Genomic DNA, 18,953 nt, shown 5'->3' with positions numbered 1-18,953 from the left:
TATATATATAAAAAAAATGTTTCTTCCCTCTCATCAATCTACACAAAATACCCCATACTGATAAAAGAAAAACATGTACAGTGCCTTGCGAAAGTATTCGGCCCCCTTGAACTTTGCGACCTTTTGCCACATTTCAGGCTTCAAACATAAAGATATAAAAATGTATTGTATTGTACTGTATTTTTTTGTGAAGAATCAACAACAAGTGGGACACAATCATGAAGTGGAACAACATTTATTGGATATTTCAAACTTTTTTAACAAATCAAAAACTGAAAAATTGGGCGTGCTTGCACTTCAACGACAGACAAAATGAGAAATAAAATCCAGAAAAATCACATTGTAGGTATTTTAATGAATTTATTTGCAAATTATGGTAGAACATAAGTATTTGGTCACTGACAAACAAGCAAGATTTCTGGCTCTCACAGACCATCTTTAAGATGCTCCTCTGTCCTCCACTCGTTACCTGTATTAATGGCACCTGTTTGAACTTGTTATCAGTATAAAAGACACCGGTCCACAACAGTCACACTCCAAACTCCACTATGGTCAAGACCAAAGAGCTGTCAAAGGACACCAGAAACAAAATTGTAGACATGCACCAGGCTGGGAAGACTGAATCTGCAATAGGTAAGCAGCTTGGTTTGAAGAAATCAACTGTGGGAGCAATTATTAGGAAATGGAAGACATACAAGACCACTGATAATCTCCACGCAAGATCTCACCCCGTGGGGTAAAAATGATCACAAGAACAATGAGCAAAAATCCCAGAACCACACGGGGGGACCTAGTGAATGACCTGCAGAGAGCTGGGACCAAAGAAACAAAGCCTACCATCAGTAACACACCACGCCGCCAGGGACTCAAATCCTGCAGTGCCAGACGTGTCCCCCTGCTTAAGCCAGTACATGTCCAGGCCCGTCTGAAGTTTGCTAGAGAGCATTTGGATGATCCAGAAGAAGATTGGGAGAATGTTATATGAACAGATGAAACCAAAATATTATTTTTTGGTAAAAACGCAACTCATCGTGTTTGGAGGACAAAGAATGCTGAGTTGCATCCAAAGAACACCATACCTACTGTGAAGCATGGGGGTGGAAACATCATGCTTTGGGGCTGTTTTTCTGCAAAGGGACCAGGACGACTGATCTGTGTCAAGGAAAGAATAAATGGGGCCATGTATCGTGAGATTTTGAGTGAAAACCTCCTTCCATCAGCAAGGGCATTGAAGATGAAACATGGCTGGGTCTTTCAGCATGACAATGATCCCAAACACACCGCCCGGGCAACGAATGAGTGGCTTCGTAAGAAGCATTTCAAGGTCCTGGAGTGGCCTAGCCAGTCTCTAGATCTCAACCACATAGAAAATCTTTGGAGGGAGTTGAAAGTCAGTGTTGCCCAGCAACAGCCCAAAAACATCACTGCTCTAGAGGAGATCTGCATGGAGGAATGGGTCAAAATACCAGCAACAGTGTATGAAAACCTTGTGAAGACTGACAGAAAACATTTGATCTCTGTCATTGCCAACAAAGGGTATATAACAAAGTATTGAGATTAACTTTTGTTATTGACCAAATACTTATTTTCCACCATAATTTGCAAATAAATTCATAAAAAATCCTACAATGTGATTTTCTGGATTTTTTTTCTCATTTTGTCTGTCATAGTTGAAGTGTACCTATGATGAATATTACAGACCTCTCTCATCTTTTTAAGTGGGAGAACTTGCACAATTGGTGGCTGACTAAATACGTTTTTGCCCCACAGGCAAGTTGAGAACTTATTCATATTTACAATGACAGACTACCCTAGCCAAACCTGGATGACGCCGGGACAATTGTGCATCGCCCTATGGGACTCCTAATCATGGCTGGATGTGATACAGCCTGGATTTGAACCAGGGACTGTAGTGATGCTTCTTGCACTGAGATCCCTCATTACCAACATTTCTGAGGATGAAATATTGTCCCTTTGTCCATTGTTTGATGTTGTAGTTTTGGGTTGGTTAACACTTCATGAGGCAAGCAGACATTCCGATCACCAAAACTAGGCCCCAAAGGACTCGTCTGCTGCCTAATGGTTTACGATCGACGTGAGGTGTCATAAAACCCCCACATCCATCCCTCTCCCCCTCTACGGGAGAGGGAGAGCTCTGTAGAGCTGATCCACTGTAAACCTGATCTCTTGGATCCTCACAGGAGAGTCATGACACCTGCCTGATGACATCACCAGGCCATAAATTACACCAAAGAAAAATATGAAATGCAACATGTAAAGTGTTGGTCCCATGTTTTATGAGATGAAATAAAATATCCCAGAAATGTTCCATAAGCACATTTGTTTACATCCCTGTTAGTAAGTGTTTCTCCTTTGCCAAGATAATCCACCTACCTGACAGGTGTGGCATATCAAGAAGCTGACTAAACAGCATGATCATTACACAGAAGCACCTTGTGCTGGTGACAATAAAAGGCCACTGAAATGTGCAGTTGTGTCACAACACAATGCCAAAAATGACTCAAGTTTTGAGGGAGCGTGCAATTGGCATGCTGACTGCAGGAACATCCACCAGAGCTGTTGCTCAGTTGGTAGAGCATGGCGCTTGTAACGCCAGGGTAGTGGGTTCGATTCCCGGGACCACCCATACGTACACATGACTGTAAGTCGCTTTGGATAAAAGCGTCTGCTAAATGGCATATATTATTTATTATATTATATTATTAAATGTTCATTTTTCTACCATAACCTGCCTCCCAACGTCGTTTTCGAGAATTTGGCAAAACGTCCAAACGGCCTACAAACCGCAGACCACATGTAACCACACCAGCCCAGGACCTCCACATCCGGCTTCTTCACCTGTGGGATCTTCCGAGACCAGCCAACCACACAGCTGATGAGTTTGTGCAACCAAAGAACTTCTGCACAAACCGTCAGAAACCATCTCAGGAAGCTCATCTGCGTGCTCGTCATCCTCACCAGGATCTTGACCTGACTGCAGTTCAGCATTGCAACTGACTTCAGTGGGCAAATGCTCACCTTCGATGGCCTCTGGCACACTGGAAGAAGTGTGCTCTTCACGGATGAATCCCAGTTTCGACTGTACATGGCAGATGTCAGACAGCGTGTATTGGCGAGTGGTTTGCAGATGTCAACATTGTGAACAGAGTGCCCCATGGTGGCGGTGGGGTTATACTATGGACCGGCATTAGCTACAGACAATAAACACAATAGCATTTTATCGATGGCAATTTGAATGCACAGAGATACCGTGGTGAGATCCTGAGGCCCATTGTCATGCTATTCATCTGCCGCCATCACCTCATGTCATTGTAAATAAGAATTTATTGTATTCGATAGAGATAAAAAAAGGGCTGCATTGGTCCTTTAATCTCTCTGAGCTTGTCCCAGATGTGTAATTAATATTTTAGTCCACTTCTGTGCCTTGTTGGCACTTAGTCAAACCCTGCTGCTGTACTGAAAGGTTTAAGGCAGAGGGAGGCAAAAGCATTTGGGCAAGTTAGGTGTTTGATGGATTGATTTCTCAGCATTGTGATTGACTCGACTACTGTATGACGTTCTGTTGTGTTAACCTGGCCAGGTTGTGGCTTGATTTAGCCTTGCAAACACCTCTTAAGACTCTAGGGGCAGTATTTCATTTTTGGATAAAAAGACGTGCCCGTTTTAAGCGCGATATTTTGTCACGAAAAGATGCTCGACTATGCATGGAATTGATAGCTTTGGAAAGAAAACACTCTGACGTTTCCAGAACTGGAAAGATTTTCACTGTGAGTGCCCTAGAACACAAGCTTTAGGCAAAACCAAGATGTTACTGCAACCAGGAAATGAACAGGATTTCTGAAGCTACGTTTTGCATTGTCTCCTTATATGGCTGTGAATGCCCCAGGAATGAGCCTACCCTTTCTATCGTTTCCCCAAGGGGTCTGCAGCATTGTGACGTATTTGCAGGCATATCATTGGAAGATTGACCATAAGAGACTACATTTGCCAAGTGTCCGCACGGTGTCCTGCGTGGAAATTGGTGCGCAAAACTCAGCTGCTGGTATTTTTCCATGGGATTCTGAGAAAAACCATGCTTCCACGAACGGCATATCAATGAAGAGATATTTGACAAAACACCTTGAGGATTGATTCAAACAACGTTTGCCATTGTTTCGGTCGATATTATGGAGTTAATTCTGAAAAAAGTTCGACGTGTAGGTGACTGAATTTTCGGTTCGTTTCGGTAGCCAAATGTGTAGTAACAAAACGGAGCGATTTGTCCTACACAAATAATCTTTCCGGAAAAACTGGACATCTGCTATGTAACTGAGAGTCACCTCATTGAAACATCTGAAGTTCTTCAAAGGTAAATTATTTTATTTGATTGCTTTGCTGGTTTTTGTGAATATGTTGCGTGCTAAATGCTACGCTAAATGCTAAGCTAGCTATCAACACTCTTACACAAATTATTGATTTTCTATGGTTCAAAAGCATATTTTGAAAATCTGAGATGAGTGTTGTTGAGTGTTGTTAAGAAAAGGCTAAGCTTGAGAACAGGCATATTTATTTAATTTAATTTGCGATTTTCAGAAATCGTTAACGTTGCGTTATGGTAATGAGCTTGAGCAGTAGTCACGATCCCGGATCCGGGATGAGGAGTTCTATGAGGTTTTAACACCTGAACAGCTACCTTGATATCCACCCTTTTATAATATGACCATTAACCTGAGAGTGACAGATTTCAGTTCCATTGAAGGCTGCTCTCTTATAACAGGTCAGTTATGTTTTTATAATACTTCCACATATATGTAATTTATGATTAATTGTGAAAGATAACGAGCAACAATTAAGCTTAAAGGGTAGGAACCTTGAGTTTTACTCACCAATGTAATAAATAAAACAGTGTGGTCAAAGACTTAGTAAGTAACTTAGTTGTAGTCACGATCGGGTTATCTATAAGTATAAACAATTATGTTTTTGGAATATTACATATTTATGAACTTATTTCCCGATATCTTCTAAGCTACCCACAATGCACTATTTGTCAATGTCATATGGAGGATCAATGGAGGATTTTCCACCTTGGCTTAGTTCTAGCGCACTACCTGACGGACATCTGGAATCTATCCATTTAATATTTCCCTGACTCTCCCTCTGCCCGGCGAAGTGCCCGCCTCCCCCTTGCTTTGGTAGCCAACTCAGCATGCACGCTTTTAAAAGTTTTACAATCGGATGGGCCCCAGCCATCAATAGCTCTAACTCTTTCAATCTGAGGTTATGTTTTGGTTGTGTTGTGTTAGTTGTGTTCTAGTTCATCTCCAGTAGTTGGGCTCTAGCTTGCCGACCATGACTGTGGTAGTTGGGTAGGCTACTAGCTAGTTGACTAAATAGTTAATGTTGGCTGGCTGCTGGCTAAGATGGCTATATGCAGTTAATATTCTTTCATAACTGGTTAGATGGCATTATGTAGTTCCAAAACTTTGGTTTACTTTAATGTAGCTGTAAGCTAGGGGTTGATAGCAACTGGCTACCTCATGCACTGCTAATGTAAGGTTGGCAGGCTGGTAAGCCTAATGTTAGCAGGCTAGTTGGCTAGCAACCTTACAGGTTGATTTGTACAAATACATTTATTACGCATTTGCTTGTAAGTTGGTTAAAAATGTAATTGAAACTAGTTGTCATCAGCGCAAACAATTTGAAGTTATACATTTAAAAGTTATTTCTGTTGGAGTTTACATTATAGGGTATAGGCTGGCTTGCCGGGTCCTACATATTACACCACACCCCAGAAAACCCCTTTCCGACAAGACCTTTAGATTGGTTTTATGTTACAACTCAAAAAATAGAAAAATTGGGGTGTAACTTTGCATTGGGACTTTTGATGTGTATACTAATGTAAATCCATATGTTACATGTTGTGACGTTTATGTTACCTACACTGTAAGGCTCGAGGGGAAATAAATGAATATAGCATACTGTGTATAACGTTGTGCGTCTTGAGAGTATCTCAAAGAAAATGAGGCCGTTTTAGAAAACCGTCGTCTAATGTTCCTCCTCCTGTGTGGTTGACAAAGGAAAACCCAACTGAGGCAAACAATGTTGTGTCTGTATCTTCCAAATATTTCATGTAGGCCTGGGCCATGCTCCATACCTGTACCTCAAAGCATGTTTGAACACAATGACACACAGGTACAGTCATGAACAGTAGTGGAACATCAATGCTGTAATACATGATAACAGCTGAACAGATTATAATACAGCGAGGAGAAATGTGGAAATGTGAGCTGGGTGAATCACACCACTGGCATAGTTCTGTGCTTGAACACAGGCCAGAGAGTGTTTTATATTCAATAAATTAGAAACCTCACAACCTTTCATTGCACATGAAAGGGATCACCTTAGCGGGTCCGGGGGTTAAGAACACTATTATTAACTATTATTAAGTGTACCCATTCACCCATCAAACTACACTTATTTAATCTGACTAACACATGGGAGTGTTTAAATTGCCTGACGACTCAAACTGAATTATTCAGCTGCTCTATGATCGCTACATACTTCTGTCGAAGACTGCCATCATTGAAGTTGTTTGTGGTGATCACAAAATTAGGGGTGTTGTACAAAACAAAGTCATCAGCAATTGGATCATTTCTAACCAATCAGAGTATCAAAGCCAATGACACATTTTCTAAAAGGCTGCTTTACCTACGTGTGTTCTGGCTCAAACCATCGGGTTCTGGGACCAATCAGAACAGTTAGAACATGTTTGCGTTCTAGAAATCGTCAAGAGGTACTCCGATCCAGACTCGTTGCGGAGTAAAACTAATGTCTGTGGTCTTGGCGTTTCGCAGGAACAAGTAGTTTGGGTAGCCAGGCAAGTGTTTAAGAACAGTTATGAAACAAATGAGCAGAGGCATCAACACCACTCTAGAGGTGTCAAGCTCTCACTGCTGGCTAAATGAATGGTAAAGAATATATGAGCTAAATAGACTAGTATGAGCATTCAGGGTATCACTGATCAAGGATACAGGAGTTTAATTAAACCTCTTAAGGATCTCAACAGATCAGTGTCCCGACTACGGGACAGTTGAGCTAACGTAGGCTAATGTGATTAGCATGAGGTTGTAAGTAACAAGAACATTTCCCAGGACATAGACATTTCTGATATTGTCAGAAAGCTTACATTCTTGTTCATTTAACTGCACTGTCCAATTTACAGTAGCTATTATAGTGAAAGAATACCATGCTATTGTTTGAGGAGAGTGCACAGTTATGAACTTAAAAAGTTATTAATAAACCAATTAGGCACATTTGGGCAATCTTGATACAAACATTTCAACTGAAAATGGGACGTTCATGGGATCAGTCTAAATTGTTGCACATACACTGCTGCCATCTATTGGCCAAAATCTAAATTGCACCTGGGCTGGAATAATACATTATGGCCTTTCTCTTGCATTTCAAATATGATGGTACAAAAAAGAAATGTCTTTTTTTTTGTATTATCTTTTACCAGATCTAATGTGTTATATTTTCCTACATTAATTTCACATTTCCACAAACTTGAAAGTGTTTCCTTTCAAATGGTATGAAGAATATGCATATCCGTGCTTCCGGTCCTGAGCTACAGGCAGTTAGATTTGGGTTTGTCATTTTAGGTGAACATTTTAAAAAGGGGTGCATCCTTAAGAGGTTTTAACCTAACTGCTAAACGTTTCAGAGGCACATAGAGAGGTATAAGCAGGGACATGAATTTGTCCTGACCAAGTAACCTGGGAAGGAAAAACTCTTGGCCCTACTTATGGCTTCCTGCACAAGATAAGTGGTCAGGAATTCTCCTGGCCCTAGGGAAAGGGAACAGCGGCCACATAATATAAATATTGGTCTTTAACATGAATAATATAGTCCACGGTGATTTGTGTATCCACAGCTATAACGGTACGATATTAAGTAAGCTGCTTAAGACGTGGAGGTGTTATAGAGGGGAAGGCCTGAATACTAGACCATTATGAGGAAGGATGTCCATTAAGGAAGATGATGCAACACATTAGAAGGGCTTTACCTCACTGACAGTTCAGGGGCTATCAGACTAATAGGGGAAGTGTGTGGCCTAGGTGTTGTTATGGAAAGCAAATAGAATAGCTATTGTATTGTCCTTATAGAAATCTTAAGACTAATACTGCTGTTATTCATCAGCTTAGTCTTGGCCCATTACATTTAAATCATTGTATACAACACTTTGGGATCCGATTACTTGGTGTAACAAAGCAGAGATTACCAAACTGTTCCTTGACCCCAGGGCTACCGCTAAATGTAAATTCCATCCCTTGCTATACAACGGAGAAAAATCCCATTCATCCATTCACCTCAAAGTTTTTCTAAAGCTGTTTCTTACCTCTGACAGGAAGGTCTGTGCTGATTTCTGTGCACCGACGTGCAGCAAATACTCATACACATATAAAGCTAACCTGTAAAACAAAGAGAAAAGGGTCAGCATTGAGGCTCCATCTCACACCTCCTCCATTCCTCCTTCCCCTCCTCCTCACTCTGGAGAATCTCTCACCCTCCCTCCTGGGGTAGCAGGCAGCCTAACCCACTGGTACTCAGGTGAAAAATGTGGCTTTACTGGATCTCTCCTTACAGGGCAGTGGAATTAAGCAGGAGAAGGAAGGCTTTGTCACAATCACAAACACAATCGTATTTGAGTTCAGACCTGTAGTATGTACACCAGGGAACATCAACTAGATTCAGTCACAGCCTATTTTTTTCTTGAGCGGATGGTCGGGGGGACGGAACATAATTACAAATCATTTATAGACTGCAAATTGACCACAAGAAGCCCACACAGATACTGTATACGTTTCTTTTTCTTGTACTTTCACCCCTTTTTCGTGATATCCAATTGGTAGTTACAGTCTCGTCCCATCGCTGCAACTCCCGGACGGACTAGCGAGAGGCGAAGGTCAAGAACCATGCGTCCTCCGAAACACAACCCTGCCAAGCCGCACTGCTTCTTGACACACTATTCGCTTAACCCGGAAGCCAGCCGCACCAATGTGTTGGAGGGAACACCATCCAGCTGGCGCCCGAAGTCAGCTTGCAGGCGCCCCGGGCCCACCACAAGGAGCCGCTAGAGCATGATGGAAGAAAGAAATCTCGGTCTGTCCAAACCCTCCCCTAAACTGGACAAGGCTGGGCCAACTGTGCGCCACCTCATGGGTCTCCCGGTCAGGGCCGGCTGTGAAAGCGTATGATCAAACCCGGGTCTGTAATGATGCCTTAAGCAATGCGATGCAGTGCCTTAGACCGCTGTGCCACTCGGGAGGCCATGATACTGTATAATATTTGACTGAAACATTTCAAACCTTGCTTACATTTGTATATGATCACGTGTCTCTCTATTATGTGTGGAAATACTTGGGGAACAGATTTCCCAAATTAAAATCCATTAGAGCAGATTTCTTGGTGTTTTTACAGTTTATGTCCAAAAATGAAAATTCAACAAAAAATTTAAATATTTTGCTCAGAAAACCCGCGTGCCGCCAGTTAGGGAACCCTGATGCACACAGTATTGACATGTACAGTAAGAACCAGAGACTGTTTCACTATGAGGATAGGCAGAAAAACATTGCTGACTCTAAGGAACAGCCATTGGGACGCTCTAGAAAAAAACATGTTTTAAACTTTGTGGCATGATGCCACAACTCTGTGGTTTAAGGAGCTCCTCCTTTAACATGAAGGCTGATGAAAACAAGAGGCAAGTAGAGACAGCCAAGTAAGGCTCGGAGCCACACTATCTATCTGACAAGCCACACTGCCGCATGCATTTTTGTCATTTTTGGTATCCATTACGACTGTCATTTTGCCGCCTGTGCTGGCAATTACTGTGCTCCCAATGCTCCTGGACTAATGCTGAAACCACACTGCAAGGGGGGGGGAAACATCCCCTGTTCTCCCCAGCTAGACTGAACAGAGTGGACAACAAGGCAGCTCAGTAACAGTGTGGTTTTAGAGAGGACAGGGACCCCTGTCAGTCTGGTCACATCAGATTACGTCCCCTGTAGCAGCAGAGGCTCAGAAACACTTGGGCCTATGATAATGAATTGTGTTGAACCAAGCACCAGGCACATAATTGTCTCGAAGTAATCATTCCTTCGATATGCCTGTTTTTCATGTGGGAGACTTCTCTTCCACTGTCTGTCAAAAACCAGTTCTGACTAACGTTAGACATTAGTTAAAGGGGGACCAATCTTCTTAAAGCTGCAAAATGTCACCTTTTGGGGTACCTGACCAAATTCATCTGTCATTCTCATTGAAAGCAAGTGTAAGAAGTGGTAGATATATTCTATGTGCGCTATTTCTATGCTTCCCATTGTTAAGTTTTGTTTTTGTGTCAGTTTTGTACACCAGCTTCAAACAGCTGAAAATACAATATTTGTTGTTTTTGCGGTTTAGAGCGGTTTAGATGGTACAATGATTCTCTTCATTGCTTGTTTTGTCACAAACTGAAATTAGGTGAACTAAAGGAAATGGCGGGGCGATTTCTGCATACTGCACCTTAATTTCTCATTGTTACATCAGACATTACACCTTTAAATTCAGTAATACATTTTAAAACAAAAGGTTCTGGAAGCAATGAATGCAATTATGTATTGAGTGTTTTATCTGCTCGGTCTCTGTTTTATGGTTGTGTATTCTTTACGGTGGAGTGACTGCTTAGAGGAGCGACTTCTTAGAGGGTAAGTCAAAGGTGATGGTCGCCGAACAATGGATTATAGGTAATGGCATGATATACAAATGAATGACGCGATGGAGCAAATTGCTGGCTGGAATATTTTCATACTTATCTGATCTTAGAGACGACTGTCTCATGACACTACTGTTCCTGGTAAAACAAAATGTTTGGTGCTGTTTAGTAATCAGGTCTCACCTTCAATTCAAACCAGCCAGCGAGAACTGAGCGCTGGGAGTGTGCTCTGAAATAGCTTAATGCAACCAGTCAAAAAGTAGGCACTCCTTTAACTTCTTGGTGACAGGGGGCAGTATTTTCATGTCCGGATCAAATGCATGCCCAAATTCAACTGCCTGCTACTCATCCCCAGAAGATAAGATATGCATATTATTAGTAGATTTGGATAGAAAACACTGAAGTTTCTACTGTTTGAATCATGTCTGTGAGTATAACAGCACTTATGTAGCAGGCAAAACCCAGAGGAAAAAACATTGAGATTTGTTTTTGGAGGTTACTCTTTTTCAATGAGATTTCATTGGGAATGCAGATTTCTAAGGGACCTTCTTGCAGTTCCTACCGCTTCCACTGGATGTCACCAGTCTTTAGAAATTGGTTGAGGTTTTTCCTTTGTGTAATGAAGAAGTAGCCCTGTTCAAAACGAGGGTCACTTCAAGTGTACTGTTAGATAGAGGCACATGACCAGAAAAGCTAGATACAGTTTGTTTTCCTCCTGTATTGAACACAGATCATCCAGTCTTCAATTTTATTGATTATTTACATTTAAAAAATATCTAAAGTTGTATTACAAAAGTAGTTTGAAAAGTTTTGGCAAAGTTTACAGGTAACCTTTGAGATATTTTGTAGACACGTTACGCAAGTTGGAACCAGTGTTTTTCTGGATCAAACACGCCAAATAAATGGACATTTTGGATATATATCGACGGAATTAATCGAATATTTGTGACGTTTATGGAACATATTAGAGTGCCAACAAAAGAAGCTTGTCAAAGGTAAGGCATGACTTATATTCTTATTTCTGCGTTTTGTGTCGCGCCTGCAGGGTTGAAATATGTTTTCTCTCTTTGTTTACAGAGGTGCTACCCTCAGATAATAGCATTGTTTGCTTTCGTTGAAAAACCTTTTTGAAATCTGACATGTTGGCTGGATTCACAACAACTGTAGCTTTAATTTGGTATCTTACATGTGTGATTACATGAAAGTTTGATTTTTATAGTAATTTATTTGAATTTGTCGCTCTGCATTTTCACTGGCTTTTGGGCAGGTGGTACGCTAGCGTCCCACATATCCCGGAGAGGTTAACCAGGAAGTACCTGTGCTCTCCCTCTCAGAGTGACAGTGCGGCTGTTTAAACTCTTCTGTTTTCTGGTAAAGACTGGAGGCAGTTGGTGTAAAATGTAAGAAGACTACCCCTTGGCTGTGTGTAATACCCAGCGGCATGCGTCGGCTTATATAAGCTGGTCCACGCTGAACTGGATCGAACAGAGATTCCTATGAGTTGATTAAATTTTCTTGGCTAGACTGGTGTGATCTGGGGTTCTATGCCCTGGTGATGGGCACCTGCCCCTTCTCTAATGCATTATTTAAAAACACTCATTCAATCCTGGCTTCGGGGGACACCTTTTGTTGCACTGTCAGAATCACTGAGTGTAACTCCGCCAAGGGAAGAGGGTTGTGGAGACTCTTCCTGTGCAGGTAGATGAATCAGTGGAGAGGGAAAGAGAGAGCGAGAAACTCTAGGCGTTAAGACTACTGTGTGATAACAAAAGGGCTAACGACCGTAGTGGAAACCACAGGGCCAGACATGACAGGAGACAGAGACACGACACCAAACACAAGGCATATGTTCATACAAAAGCCTTCTCTGAAACTAGAAACAGCTAGCGCACACACCATGTCCTCTGACCTCCCAATGGGAACATCTCCATAATAATATATTTACAACCTCTGAGTAACAAGCGTGTTGCTCATTCTTCTCCTGTCTGTCATAGTGTTGTCTCAGGTGCCTAGAAAAGAATCTCAACATCCTAGTTGATTGATCAGCTGGTCTTATCCACCCCTCTACCCCTCTCACTTAATTCTCTCTGCCCTGCTGTGACACTCCAAGTAAAGAGGTCAGAGGCCACTGAAACCATCATCATGGATAATGTTCATACAAATGACATGCTGCGGAAAGATGAGGAAATCAGAGGCCAGCTGACTTCTCTCAGTCAGAGAATGACTATTGAGTAGGTGGTTGAGTTTGGTCCCCTCTGTAGTGACTAAGGGCTCAGACACACCAATAGCGTTCGCTGGACGAGAGTGCTTAGCACCTCTGAACGCAATTTGCAAGGTGAAACGATTTTACATTTAGAAAAGTGGGTGGTCCCTAAAAACACAATGTGGTGAACGATTGGCAGACGAACAAGAGATCCAAATATGGTGCGATGTGTGCTAGCCTTAACATTAGAGGCAGGGCCAGGGAGGGAGACAGCAGCCTCCAGCAAGCTCGGAGCTTTGCACTATGTCCACACTTCAAGGGGAGATCTCCCACCTCAACCCAGGAACACACCTGTCCTGACATCTCGCCCCAGGCTCCCAGACTACGCTCCCACTAGACATGAAAGCACCTCCGCCAAGTTTAGCCAGCTAAAGCACAGTCTGTTAGCAAATTAACTTTCCGGTCTTGATTTCAATAATTCAGCAGTGAAAGCATGGCCTTGATTAGATAAGGTACGCAGGAGAAGTGATGGAGAAGGGAGTCGAAGTAAATGCAAGATAGTCATTTCACAAAAGCCTACAGTAATTAAGAGTGTATTGGAAAATGTGGACACAGTTGACAGGAATGGCGCCAGAGGGGATGCCTGCCGTTTTATGGGCTCCAAACCAACTGTGCTATTTTGTTAATTTTTTCGCATTGTTTGTAACTTATTTTGCACATAAAGTTGACACTACCGTATCTTAAGCGATTACTCGCCTAACAAAACTAACCCCTATCTGAGATATCTACTGCAGCCCTCATCCTCCACATACCACACCCGTTGTACAAGTCAAATTCTGTTAAAGGTCCCCAAAGCACACACATTCCTGGGTCGCTCGTCTTTTCAGTTCGCTGCAGACAGCGACTGGAACGAGCTGCAACAAACACTCAAACTGGACAGTTTTATCTAAATCTCTTCATTCAAAGACTCAATCATGGACACTCTGACAGCTGTGGCTGCTTTGTGTGGTGTATTGTTGTCTATACCTTCTTGCCCTTTGTGCTGTTGTCTGAGCCCAATAATGTTTGTACCATGTTTTGTGCTGCTACCATGCTGTGTTGTCATGTGCTGCTGCCTTGCTATGTTGTTGTCTTTTTAGGTCTCTCTTTATGTAGTGTTGTCTCTCTTGTCGTGATGTGTGTTTTGTCCTATATTTATATTTTTTTTTTTATCCCAGCCCCCGTCCCCACAGGATGCCTTTTGGTAGGCCGCCATTGCAAGAATTTGTTCTTAATTAACTAACTTGCCTGGTTAAATAAAGGTTAAATAAATCAAATAAAAAAACTTGAAGATTTTTTCTTTAATGAGTCCGACGCAAAGTATATACTGCTCTCCGGAGACCAGGCCCAAATCCAAGTAATTTGCATGACAAAAAGGCGGAGATACAGAGGGAGAAGATGTGCCTTGCTAAGATTGGGTGCCTTGCTAAGATTCATATGCGAGTGAATAAATCACAATTACCATCGGTTCTACTGGCCAACGTTGAATCACAGCTGGTGTGCGATGTCTAATATTAAAGAAGTCTCTAGGAATTGCTCTCTTGAGGTAGAGTACCTCATGATAAGTTGTAGACCACACTATCTACCAAGAGAGTTGTCATCTATATTATTCGTAGTCGTCTATTTACCACCACAAACTGATGCTGGCACTAAGACTGCACTCAACGAGCTGTATAAGGCCATAAGCAAACAAGAAAATGTTCATTCAGAAGCGGTGCTCCAAGTGGCCAGGGACTTTAATACAGGCAAACTTAAATCCGTTTTACCTCATTTCTACCAGCATGTCACATGTACAACCAGAGGAAGAAAAAAAGAAAAACAACTCCACACACAGAGACGCATACAAAGCTCTCTCACACCCTCCATTTGGCAAATCTGACCATAATTCTATCCTCTTGATTCTCGCTTACAAGCAAAAACTAAAGCAGGAAGTACCAGTGACTCGCTCAATACGGAAGTGGTCAGATGACGCGGATGCTATAGGACTGTTTTGCTAGCACAGACTGGAATATGTTCAATGATTCATCCAATGGCATTGAGGAGTATACCATCTCAGTCAATGGCTTCATCAATAAGTACATTGGCGACATCGTCCCCACAGTGACAGTACGTAAACATCCCAACCAGAAGCCTTATATTACCGGCAACAACTGCGTCGAGCTAAAGGCTAGAGTTGCCGCTTTCAAGGAGCGGGACAATAATCCAGATGCTTGTAAGAAATCCCGCTATGCCCCTTTAGACGAACCATCGAACAGGCAAAGCGTCAATACAGGACTAAGATTGAATCCTACTACACCGGCTCGGATGCTCGTCGGATGTGGCAGTGCTTGCAAACTATTATGGACAAAGGGAAACCCAGCCGCCAGCTGCCCACTGACGCAAGCCTACCAGATGAGCTAAATGCCTTTTATGCTTGCTTCGAGGCAAGCAACACTAAAGCATGCATGACAGCACCAGCTGTTCCGGACAACTGTGTGATCACACTCTCCGTAGCCGATGATAGCAGGACCTTAAAAACAGGTCAACATTCACAAGGCTGCTGGGCCAGACAGACAGATTACCAGGGCGTGTACTCAGCACATGCGTGGATCAACTGGCAAGTTTCTTCACTGACATTTTCAACCTCTCCCTGACTGAGTCTGTCATACCCACATTTCAAGCAGACCACCATAGTCCCTGTGCCCAACAAAGCGAAGATAACCTGCCTAAATGACTACCGCCCCTTAGCACTCACGTCGGCAATCAAGTGCTTTGAAAGGCTGGTCATGGCTCACAACACCATCATCCTGAAAACCCACTCCAATTTTCATACCGCCCCAACAGATCCAGAGATGATGCAATCTCAATCGCACTCCACACTACCCTTTCACACCTGGACAAAAGGAACACCTATGTGAGAAAGCTGTTCATTGACTACAGCTCAGCGTTCAACACCATAGTGTTCAACACCAAAGCTCATCACTAAGCTAAGGGCCCTGGGACTAAACACCTCCCTCTGCAACAAGATCTTGGACTTTCTGACGGGCCGCCCCCAGGTGGTAAGCAACAACACATCTGCCACGCTGATCCTCAACACCGAGGCCTCACAGGGGTGCGTGCTTTGTCCCCTCCTGTACTCCCTGTTCACCCACAACTACGTGGCCAAGCACAACTCCAACACCATTAAGTTCATTAAGTTTGCTGGCAACACAACAGTGGAAGGCCTGATCACCGACAATGATGAGACAGCCTATAGAGAGGTCAGAGGCCAGGACATCAACCTCTTCCTCAATATGAGCAAGACAAAGGAAATTATTGTGGACTACAGGAAAAGGAAGAACCCATTAACATCAACAGGGCTGTAGTGAAGTGGGTTGAGAGTTTCAAGTACCTTGGTGTCGACATCACCTACAAACTATCATGGTCCAAACACACCAAAAAAGGTGTGAAGAGGGCACAAAAACATCTTTCCCCCCAGGAAACTGAAAAGATTTGGCATGGGTACCCAGATCCTCAAAATGTTCTACAGCTGCACCATCAAGAGCATCCTGACCGGTTTCATCACCACCTGGTATGGCAACTGCTTGGCATCCGACCGTTAAGCCGCTACAGAAGGTAGTGCGTACGGACCAATACATGACTGGGGCCAAGCTTCCTGCCATCCAGGACCTATATACTAGGCGGTGTCAGAGGAAGGCCCCACAAAATTGTCAAAGACTCCGGTCATCCAAGTCATAGACTTTTCTCTCTGCTACCACACGGCAAGTCCAAAAGGCTTAACTCCCAAGCTATAAGACTGCTGAACAATTAATCAAATGGCCACCCGGACTATTTACATTGATCCCCCCTTTGTTTTTACACTGCTGCTACTCACTGTTTATTATCTCTGCAAAGTCACCTACATGTACAAACTACCTTGACTAACCTGTACCCCTGCAAAATGACTCTGTACCGGCACCCCGTGTACATAGTCTCATTATTGTTATGTCATCTTATTGTGTTACTTTATTTTTTACTTACATTTATTCAGTAAATATTTTAACTTTCTTATACTGCATTGTTGGTTATTAGGGGCTTGTAAGTAATACACTGTTGTATTCAGCGCATGTGACAAATACAATTTGATTTATGTGTAATGACAAGTTTTGTAAGCAAAGGAGGAGGCGTAGACGAGGCACATGATTCCCAATATGTTAAGAGTACCATCACATAAACAGGTAGCCTAAGAACTAACATTTCCTACATTGGCGGTAATTTTTTGCATGGCTTAAATCAGCATGGGTTAATCCACACACACACACACACACTTAATGAGCTGGATTCCCATTGCCAAAGTCATCTGTTTCTTTACCAGGAGGAGCTAGCCTGCAGCTAAATTGACTCTACAACTATGGACATGCTCTGCTTGAAAGGATGCCATTGTATTCTAACCTGAAAGTCTTCATTTTGGGGCAATTGATACATTAAGATGGTATTCTTTCGCACAGAATAAAACTAACAGAATATAAATATACAGGGTTTATACATGGAATAAGCAGTTAATGTGTCTTGTTAAGTTAATAATACAGTTACTACTCCAGTACACTGTCTATAGGTAATAATTAATTAGCTACATAAAAATAAAAAGGTACATTAAATATACACAAAGTATGTGGACACCCCTTCAAATTAGTGGATTTGGCTATTTCACCCACACCAACTGCTGACAGGTGTATAAAATCGAGCACACAGACATTCAATCACCATAGACAAACATTGGCAGTAGAATGGCCTTACTGAGGAGCTCAGGTGACTCAACGTGGCACCGTCATAGGATGCCACATTTCGTCAAATTTCTGTCCTGCTAGAGCTGCCCCGGTCAACTCTAAGTGCTGTTATTGTGAAGTACAAACGTCTAGGAGCAACAATGGCTCAGCCGCAAAGTGGGAGGCCACACAAGCTCAGAGAACGGACCCGTGAGTGCTGAAGAGCGTAGCGTGTAAAGATTGTAACCGAGGACAGACAACACTCACTACAGAGTTCCAAACTGCCTCTGGAAGCAACATCAAAGGAACTGTTCGTCGGGAGCTTCTTGAAATGGGTTTCCATGGCCGAGCAGCAGCACACAAGCCTAAGATCACCATGCGCAATGCCAAGCGTCGGCTGGAGTGGTGTAAAGCTCACCACCATTGGACTCTGGAGCAGTGGAAATGCGTTCTCTGGAGTGATTAATCACTCTTCCCCCTCTGGCAATCCGACGGGCGAATCTGGGTTTGGCAGATGCCAGGAGAGCGCTACCTGCCCTAATGTATAGTGCCAACTGTAACGTTTGTTGGAGGGGGCTGTTTTTTTCATGGTTTGGATTAGGCCCCTTAGTTCCAGTGAAGGGAAATCTTAACACTACAGCATACAATGCATACATTCTAGACCATTCTGTGCTTTCAACTTTGTGGCAACAGTTTGGGGAAGGCCCTTTCTGTTTCAGCATGACAATGTCCTCGTGCACAAAGCAAGGTCCATACAGAGTTGGTTTGTTGAGATCAGTGTGGAAGAACTTGACTGGCCTGCACAGAACCCTGACCTCAATCTCATCAAACACCTTTGGGATGAATTGGAAGGTCGGCTGCGAGCCAGGCCTAATCATCCAACATCCGTGCCGACCTCATAAATGCCTTGTGGCTGAATGGAAGCAAGTCCCTTCAGCGATGTTCCAACATCTAGTGAAAAGCCTTCACAGAAGAGTGGAGGCTGTTGTAGCAGCAAAGGGGGGGACAAACTCCATATTAATGCCCATCATTTTGGTATGAGATGTTCGACGAGCAGGTGTCCATGTCACGTAGTGTATCATGTCTCTATAACATTTCTATAATACGGGGGCAGTGTAATAAACAGCATACACACATGCACTTCATAAGTTTGTCTGTGCTGTGACCAACCCCATTACTGACTTAATGCACGTAGCCTCAATATTTATACTGTCTCACTTATTTCAAGTGAGAAAAC

At 42.8% G+C, this 18,953-nt stretch overlaps 1 protein-coding gene across 2 annotated transcripts in view; it reads right to left on the bottom strand.

The window, feature by feature from the left end:
• Positions 1-18,953, bottom strand: part of LOC118359223 (single-stranded DNA-binding protein 3-like) — a 135,696-nt gene that overhangs the window by 110,208 nt on the left and 6,535 nt on the right. For both annotated transcript variants that reach the window (XM_052480521.1, XM_052480522.1), the window contains exon 2: positions 8,399-8,471. In XM_052480521.1, coding sequence (XP_052336481.1) covers positions 8,399-8,471 — 73 coding nt within the window. The remainder of the gene's footprint in view (positions 1-8,398; positions 8,472-18,953) is intronic.

This window comes from Oncorhynchus keta, chromosome 26 (genome assembly GCF_023373465.1).
Source record: "Oncorhynchus keta strain PuntledgeMale-10-30-2019 chromosome 26, Oket_V2, whole genome shotgun sequence".
In the NCBI taxonomy this organism is placed as follows: Eukaryota; Metazoa; Chordata; class Actinopteri; order Salmoniformes; family Salmonidae; genus Oncorhynchus; species Oncorhynchus keta.
The sequence above is the reverse complement of the archived record's forward strand: the minus strand, read 5'-3'. Positions and strand labels throughout refer to the sequence as shown.